We start from the raw sequence: 9,775 nt of genomic DNA, 5'->3' as shown, positions 1-9,775 counted from the left end.
AACAACTCACATTTCTGTATAATCAAATTTATTATTATTATTAGAAGTACCTGTAAAATGAAAAAAAAATTAAATAATAGAGCAACATTATTATTTCTATGTAATTTTAAATAAACAGCATATTAATACACAAAAGTTAATTTAAAAATATGAAATTTGTAGCCATATTAATTATGTTCAATCAATATTTGATGAAACGAATTAATAATTACAATATTTGGAAGTAAATATGGAAACAATATGGAATATTTGTAATAACTTACAAATATAATTTAGATATAATTTTAAAGTTAATTATAAATTACAGCTTTAAAATGTTTTAATCCTTTTATTTATTAAATTTAAATTATTTTCAAACAGAAATATAATATAAATTTTACATGACATCTATATGATCATAAACCCTACTACCACTGAAATATAAAGAATACAACAAAGTTTACTATCAAATGAGTGGTTAAATTAGACTACACAACTAATAATCTAGTGAAGTAAAAACTGATGGTCTCAGATAAGACTCTTAAGTTTGGTTTTATATTGTAAATTCATGTTTATCAATACTGTTTTTATTCTAATAAACAGTGTGCTATCTAAAACATTTCTCAGCTTGCAACTGTGCTGTTTATTACTTGACTTACTATTAGAGGTCATCTATTATTTCTATTCTTTGAGAATTGAGTATTATTATTATTCGAGGGTAACTATTAATGGAATAAATGGTAACTTTTTTCACTTTATTATTATTTGAGCAATAATGCAACCCTAAACAAACCTATATTTTATTTTAATATATAGTAAGGGTGACAATGCTGAATAGAATGTGCAATTTTTCAGTTTAAATAAGCCTTATCTTTATCCTATAGACAGTACACTTAGTATTAGAAGGTGGTGTTTATAACTTTTTTCATCTTGCAGCTGCATTGTTTATTACAATAACTACAGTATTCTGTTCTGTTTGAATAAACTAATATTCCATAGTTAACATTTCATAAATAATAAGCAACATGAAAGATATATGAAATTATATAAAAATTTTCACATTTAAAATATATATTAATATAAAGAAATCAATAAATATATAAACTAACTAACCAGACTGAGTATTTGAATGTAATGCTTCTTTCATGCTATCAGTGATAATGTTTTCAAAATATGATGATTTATAAAATATCAATTCTATTACTTTTTCAAGAAAAGTTATCATTTTATGATGATACTGCAAACATTTTAAGTTTTTTAACCAAATATTAACTTCCCAAGATAATTCTTCATGCAGCCCAAACCTAGATAGAAACTAATAAAAAATAATATTAAGTACAGGTATATATGAAAGTTATAATGTTAATATTTTAAATTTTTAAAGCACTAATAATAATAATCTAATAACATACCTGTTTTAGAATCTCTGTACTGAATGCAACAAGACTTCTATCATTTATTTTTAAACAAGCTTCAAGTATAAATGTAACAGGAAATTCTTCTACCTAAAAATAAATATTAGATTTTAAAAATTAGAGTTTTTAATTTCAATTTAACTACATAATTGACAAGACTATGTCTTGTTTATAAAATCGTACTGCCTGCTGGGTAGAGATATGAAGGAGTACATGCCAACAGTTGCAATTTGGCACAGAGTATTAGGTGCTCAAATGATGTGCACATAAAAAAAACCATCCTTGTAGGTTCTCAGGGGACCAAGAACCAGGTCAAAATAAAATTCAAAACAGTGACACACTCTACAAACAGGCAATAGTGTGAGATTTGTGCATGTGTTACTTGTTGGAAAGTTGGAAATGCAAATGTTGTGAAACCAAATTTTGACATATGAATCTTTGAAAAAAACCCATTTACCTGTCCTGTGTTATTCCTGACATATCTCTGGTTGCAACGTGCTGACCTTGACCAGTTGACCCGAGATATCTCGTTTCAGCATTGGAACTTTTTTTCAAAGTAGATGGCACTAGTTATAATTTCATATTAAAACTAACTTCCAAAATATAATTTGTTTTTTTCTACATTTATTAATAATTGTTTGTGCAAAATAAAAAAATAGTTTCGGATGATACGATAGCAAGGATTATTTTTTATAAAAATGGGAAATTTTCATTAGGCATTGACAAAAATTCAACTTGCGGTAACATGTAACGTTGAAAAATTTCAAAATTGGATAGGTTAATTTCACCAAAATTGCATCATGGATGACCTCATGATTGTGGCCGGCAAAGTTTGAAAGATCGCTCTCAAAACCAGTGATACCAAAGAAGATTGGAGAATGAGAACAAGACCTCCTTGAGCGTCAAAGAGATTCTGCTTAGCAGTAAGTCTCCGAGACATAATCTTGTCCCAAATATGGCCTTGCCGTTTTACTTGTTATTATTATAAAATGGCAAAAGGTTTAATTTTCAGGGTAGTGATGAGTTTCATAAAAAATTGTAAATGCTAATAACGAATTAAATCTTTATTTCGACTCCATTCAAGTCCGACCTCTCTCGAGATATGCCACATGACATCTCTTTATCACCTCACCCCTCAACCTTTAACCATCAAAATTTAATAGCATCAATTCCCTTATACACAAGATGCCATGCCAGGATACAGTAAAGATTAAGAAACGAAATTTGGCATGGTGGTTTGCATACGAGGGCATTGATGCTATTAAATTTTGGTGGTAAAGGGTCGAGAAAGTGGGGAGATAGAAGGGGTCGTGTATTTCGAGAGGGGTAGGACTCAAGGAAGATTTTATTCGGTGTTANATCTCACCTCATTCAAATTTATGTAAGTCAAAAGCTTTAAAATATCAATCTCAATTAGTGTAGCATCATCTTTTAAAACAGAAGAACATTTTTTTATTTCTAAAAGTAGTGTCCTTATCCTTAGTGGATTATTTTTAAATGCATGTGGATACAGTTCACCATACAATCCCACTATTTCAATTATTTTCTTAAAATGTTGACAAATTGTATAAGATGGAAGAACTATAAATAAAATATATAAGTAAGTAAACAATTTAATAAATATATTATTTCTGGCAGAGTAATAATGCTTTATATATTAATTTTAAATCAGGAGTCACAGCAGTGACTCCCCACCAAGTAAAAAAGTCACTGGTTGACTAAACACAGGAATCAGAGTTGCTGATTTTTGGGGATTGATTTCTCTGTCCCCTTAAACACCTTAAGTAATTCCAAATATCTTGTTCGAAAGAAAATTGTTTTCTTAGGTAGTGTGCAAAATTTCAAGATTTGCTATAAAATGGTTGCCAAAATATAAGCAATTGAAAATTGCAAAAATGCTGTATTTTCTTCTTCATCCAGCATGGCAGATGCTTGCAGAGAAAAATCTACCAGGTCTAGAAAGCTCAAATTCTAAACTTAAGCCTTTCTTGTTATCAGTGAAGTGCTCACAAAACTTTCCATAGAGCTAATTCAGTTTTACAGCTTAATTTTATGTTTATAAAGATAAAATTGCATCAAAACAAATTAATTTTATTCAAAATATTACTCAGAATAACAAAAGCTAAAATTTATGCAAATTAAAACTTTTTATAATAATTTTTATAAATGGCATATCAAAACTGTTGGTCAGCAATGACCGAAATTAATTTTAAAAGCATTTGGTTGGCGGTGCATTTGTCAGCAACACATTCAGTCAGCAATAGTGGACACAAGTTTGAAGAAGCTATGAAGATGATTTGCCAACCACTTTTACGTGTGGAAAGATATTCAGTTTTCTCGCATTTATGATGTCATTTATGATCTTAAGTTTCTTTTTCATTACTACTACACTAGGCTTCTTGTCAAATGAATGAATAACCTTGGAAAAGTTTATAGTTTTTTTTGGTATCCTAAACTTAATTCCAACAATAAGACAGGAGTTTAATAACATTAATATGTACGACAATAAATGGTGATTGACAACTTAACCAGATTAAACTTCTCTAACAGATAAAGAATATTGTTTGACTTCTTATAATCTGCCTTCTTCCCCTATTCCTATTTTAAGCCAGTCTTTGACACCTACAATGAAAATTCATTATATGAAAGAGTATTTTAACAAATTCTTTGTATGTAATTAATTTGTGAGAGCCCGGATGAGATGGAAATTTTATTTAACCACAACAAAATATATAAAATTAATTAAGAATAATTAAGAATAATGCTTAAGTTTCTCATAAATTTATTTATGAGAAACTTAAGCATTATTCTTGATATTTATTTATTTATTCTATAAAGAAAAATTTTCCCAACATTTAATAAAAATGGAAGGATGTGACCGCATCTTTCCTCGGACTTACTTCCTTTCCAAAGGTGACACATCTTTCGAATGTATGTGTCACCAGGAACTTTCATCCGAAATTCATCTATTGGTTAAAAATCTTAACATTGCCTAAAAAGGGCATTGAAATCAAGAAAGAGGACCCCTGAAATAAAAGATGAACATTGGAACCAACACAGAGTTCGCTGACCTCCTCTTTTTGATGTAAATGCTCCATTGCCAAACCCTTCGACCACTCTTTGCCGCAGATGCCTTAGCAATGACCATATGATAGTGAAATGTACCATCAAGGAACCTAACTCTACCTAACCTAGCTGAAACCTCTCTACCCCATCATCAAGACAGTTTGCGACCTCAAGACTTCGATCAAGCTGACCAAGGTATTTAGCATTGCATGTAATAATGTAAACTCTCTCTCTCGGCTAAGACCCCATTAACTTTGTATAAAGTACAGTTATGTTACACTATATCAGCCCTATTCTGTATGTTATGCTACATAAGCTTTATCCATTTTGTGACACTATATAAAAGCTATAATGGAACTCTCTGTTATCTATGTATACATGTAAATAGTTTACATAAATAAATGGGTATTATTTCTTATTATTAAGTTGTAGTGTGCACTTCTTTTGACTGTGTTGTCTCTTAGATGTCCGACCTCTCCTGAATCAAACTGCTCACATATGTGACCGCTCATGCAAAACTGAAACCACAGCCAACATGGTTTCTGTGTCTGTCTTAAAAGACACAGTGGTGTCAGTCCTGACATAGGCATCACCGATCTGGTACCGACCCTTTAGTCAAAAATTCCTTCGGAATATTAACCGGTTGTATCCTGAATTTTTTTTAAAATTACAAGTCTCCTCGTCCAGATTTTTTGTAAAATATTTTAAAACTGCTATATTTTTTTAAATTTTTGCGCTAGAGACGCGCTGTTTTTTTATTTTGTCTATAAACANATAAAGAAAAATGATTTACGTGACAGGTGATACTACAATTATTAAATAATTTTTTAAACATATTGATATAACACGTATTTTAATTTAAAGGTTTATAGTTTATTATTTATTTTTTATCTAAGCTAAAATCAAACCTCATTATAAATTTATGTATGTGATGTAATTTAATAATACTGTAATTTAATTAGACTGATCCAATTTGAAAAAATGCGATATTAAATTATTAATTGTTCATTAAAACTTGTAGAGTGGCATTTTTAATTCATTTTCAGCTTAACCTTTATTCATTTTATTAAATAACTAAAAAAATTATATCGAAGAGAGTTAAACTACATTAATTAACTTTTAATTCTAATAATTTTTTCTTAATTTAAAAAAATATTTAATCATTATTTTACGATATTATTAATATTTTTAATGAATTTTTTCTTTTATTTATTTTAATTATAATTGCGTTATAATAAATTAATTAAGTTATTACAATATTATTTCATAATTTTAATAATCATTATTATATTAAATAAAATTTTATACTTAACACTTTTAATGATAATTGTATTTAGATAAGGATAGCAAGTTTTTTCTTATTTATTAAACAAAATTTAAAATATTTTCTAAAAAAAATTGATGGTCTCAAATGGCAGGCGATTTCTGAATTCCGAAGTTCATAAATCAACATTTCTATTTTTGAAAATCCGTATTGAAGGTCATAAATAAAACTTACGAATAACATTCAAAAACATTTTTAATCAAAATATTTAAATTAAGACGTAATTTGATAGATTTAAACCACTATTTGTTTATAAAATAAGAGTATTTTTGTAATAATTTAATAAACATTTTACGCAATTAAAGTTATCAATTGGAATTAGAAATCAGAATTTTTTTTCTGTTTAATTTTCGCAAAATATGTAAAATTAATTTTTAAGTATCTACGATGTTTCTTTACATTTCTCATTAGTTTGCACTTCAAGAATGCAAAATAATATTTTAATTGATATACGGTACAAACTAACAGAGTTTTTAGTGCAATCCGATATGTTATCAGAAGTAGAAGCATCGTATTAATAAAAAAAATTAATATATTGATTTTTTAAATTAAAATATTAGTTATTACAATTATTATAGCATACAAATTGAGGACACTAATCAGAATATCAATTAATCAATTAGCCGTGTCGGAGGGTAACTACTGTTTCACACCAATAGCATCTATTTTCAGCCAATCTCTCAGAAGCAGCTAAAGAAGTATTAGTCGATTCTTTCACATTAGCAAACTAACTGATTCCTCGTCTTCCTCCTACTCTCTTATCTTCTGTTTCTCCTTTCCGAAGTTCCTGAATGAGTCATGTCTTAATGTATCACCAAATAATTTGATTTTTCTGTCATTGTTTAAATTCATAACAGTTTTATTAGTCTTCAAAGTTTTTAATGTTATTTTATCGTCTATTTTTAAAATTCTGTATACTCGTACTCAAAGCTCTCAATCTTCCTAGTGAGATATATGTTGAGAGTTCATGTTTTCGCATCATATAGTAAGGTAGACGTGTGTAGAAGGTAATAAGTCTTTCTAAATAAGTGTAGGATCTAAGGTTAATGATCTGGAAGTCGGAAAGTGCTTCGTTTAAAAACAAATAGTAGATTTTTCANGCACTTCAAGAATGCAAAATAATATTTTAATTGATATACGGTACAAACTAACAGAGTTTTTAGTGCAATCCGATATGTTATCAGAAGTAGAAGCATCGTATTGCTTTCTTAGAACTATTTATAAAATTAAAAAAAATTGAAAGACCTTAATCTGTTTATTAAACATTTCGAGCTTAGAAATAAGTTGCGCACATGTTTCTTATAAAAATTCCAATAAAATTTTTATAATCTCTTTGAAAATTTGTTCTTTATTGAGATAAAAGTTTAAAAAGTATGCAAAATATGCTAGACTTTCATACTTTAACAATGTTCTATATTTGAATTTATCTTAGTTAATGTAACTTATAGAATTTAATCAAATTAAGAGTTACATAATAAAAATTGCTTAAATATCAATAAATTAATGTATTTACGTTGTCAATATTTAAAACGATCCTTTGCTAATCGTTTGTGAAATGAACTTTCTCTATCCTTCATAAAAATATTATATCGTGTATTTATAGAAATGCTGTATACAGTATGTTCTTTGTATTGACAAATATATTCAATGAAACATTTTAAATAACATAAATTAAATCAGTTATTTATATATTTTTTAAAATTTATTTACAAATTATGAATAAACTTTAAAATTTCTATTTTAGACTTTCGATACTTAACAGCGAATAATTTATAATAACTTATGTATTTATAGAAAATTATAATTAATCAGAATAGAACGAGGTCAGAAAATTCTTCAATTTATAAACCCAAAAACTCAATTTATAAACATTAATAGAACTTTTTGAATCGTGTTTCTACTTTTAGAGCTTCAAATATTTTAGAATGTATACCTGTGGGAATATTACTATTTTCTTTTTCAGAGTGTTTATAATAAACTATTTATAAACCAAGAGATTAAGCGTAAAATTTTAATAATGTTTGAGATATTTTTCTATCCTCATACAAAGTAAATTATTTGAAAACTCTTTTTGTCTTGTGAAAGAAACTTTCATTTTTATGTAAATTATACTTGTAATAAATATAAAATCATTAGCTTGTTTTTAGTGTATTTTGTATACTAAAAAACACTTTCAAAGCACGTAATTAACGTATAAATGAACAGAAATTAGACTTTTTTTAAAATGCTGTTTTGAAATTTAGTAACAATTTTTAAAAAAATTAACAAAAATATTTTAAAACATTTTAATTAGAATAAATAATGATGATTATTATTATTATAGTTAAATATTTTAGAACATTATTTTTATTATTATTAAACAATAAAGTATTTATTTGAAGTATTTAAAAGGGAATAATAGCAACTTCTTTGAGAATTATCCTTTGCGGATGTCATTAGTAATTCATAATAACTCTTTCATATATATATATATATGAAAGAGTTCTATTTGCAGTATTTGCATTGAAAAATATTAAATTTATTCAATAAAAGATAGAAGTGAAAAGAGCAGCCAAAGAAGAAAAAGAAAAAAAAAAGCTTTAGTATACGATGCAATATTTCTAAAATAAATTTTGAGTCTGATAATAATCGATTTTTTCATAGAAGCAAAGAATGATGGATTCTCAGAAGTGCACAAAAAGGTGTTTTTGTCCTTCGCTAAAATATAATATAAATAGGTTTATTTAATTATTAAAAAAATTATAAGTAATAAGTATATGTTTATTATAAAATAAAACTTCTTATTTTCTTTAATATTTAAATTTGGATTTAAGTTATAACTTAGAAATTCATCGGTTTAGAAAGCTAAAAAATACTAATTAAATAATTCAAATAAGTTGATGGCAAGAAAGATTATATAGCAGAATTTAATTTTCAAAGTGCAATAATGAACTTAAGTTGTTCGTGCTTTGGCGGAGTTTATCAAAAATTTAATGAAAGAAACTCGTTACTTAGTCGTGTTATATCGAAATTTTATTAGTTCTCCGATATAAAATAAGGGATTAAATTATTAATAACCATAAAATTTCTAATGAATCCCTAAATTTTCATTTAAAATATTTGCCTTAAATTAAATATTCCGAGCTTAAATTCTACACGTGATTAAAAATTTGTAAATCAATATTCAATCATTCGAATTACATAAACTAATATTTTTACTTTTTAAAGAGATAATTTTAAGTAATAATTTTTAATTTAAAACTTATAAATTTGATTGGCTTCATCAATATTAATAATTTTATAACAAAATTTTGAATAATTTTCTAGCTTAATATCAAGTTAATTAAAATATAAATTTTAATAATAATGATTTATAATAATAGCATAAAAAATTAATTTTATATTTATTGAAGGAATACATGAATATATATTATTATATATATAATTATATGAATTCGAAACTAAATTTAAATATTGTAAGAAAATTAAAAACACGTGTTAACGGATGTTTTTCTTTACTTACAATACTCTATACTTCCTTATGACTAGTCCTTTAAAGAAGACCGCAGAACGATTTCGAAATGTTCATTAACTCAAAGAACATTTATCATTTTTTCGTCGACAGTTTGTGAAATAACAGCTGATTCTATATATTACGGACAAGTTATAATCCATCATGAGAATAATCTAATAAAAACATGTTGCAACTTTATCATTCATTCCTTTTCTCGTACAACACAGAATCTTGTATTTTTAGAAACTTGTCTACATTACGTAAAAAAAAGGGAGGAAAAAAATTCGACCGAACGAGGATTACTTGATATTCGGAACATTTGCGGTAATGGATCAACAACACGCCATCAAGAAGCGATCCAAAACCTCTTCTCGCTACTTAAATATATCGTATTTACTTATCAAAAATAGACGCAATTTTTAAAATAATTTTAAATTTATAAACAATTTAATTACGTCAATCGATTTTACTTCGATATGAATAATCTAATAAAAACAT

At 26.4% G+C, this 9,775-nt stretch overlaps 1 protein-coding gene across 1 annotated transcript; it reads right to left on the bottom strand.

Annotated features, from left to right (window-relative positions):
• LOC111632385 lies at window positions 1-4,316 on the bottom strand. Its single transcript, XM_023376799.1, has 5 exons — window positions 4,295-4,316; window positions 2,761-2,975; window positions 1,392-1,484; window positions 1,093-1,294; window positions 1-50 (listed from the first exon to the last, which is right to left on the bottom strand). The coding sequence occupies exons 1-5, from the start codon at window positions 4,314-4,316 to the stop codon at window positions 7-9; spliced, it is 576 nt and encodes a 191-aa protein (XP_023232567.1). The 3' UTR covers window positions 1-6.
• Between the last annotated feature and the right edge of the window lie 5,459 nt (window positions 4,317-9,775).

Source organism: Centruroides sculpturatus, unplaced genomic scaffold (assembly GCF_000671375.1).
Source record: "Centruroides sculpturatus isolate CEXI.00-Female unplaced genomic scaffold, Cexi_2.0 scaffold715, whole genome shotgun sequence".
NCBI classification, from domain to species: domain Eukaryota; kingdom Metazoa; phylum Arthropoda; class Arachnida; order Scorpiones; family Buthidae; genus Centruroides; species Centruroides sculpturatus.
This window is presented reverse-complemented; position numbering and strand designations above follow the sequence as displayed.

Coding starts and splice junctions, on each gene's coding strand:
- LOC111632385 (XM_023376799.1), bottom strand. CDS start 4,316: ATGTGTCACCTTTGGAAAGGAA. Junction 2,976..4,294: donor GTGTCACCTTTGGAAAGGAA/GTAAGTCCGAGG, acceptor TTTTATTTATAG/TTCTTCCATCTTATACAATT. Junction 51..1,092: donor ACATTCAAATACTCAGTCTG/GTTAGTTAGTTT, acceptor TTCATTTTACAG/GTACTTCTAATAATAATAAT.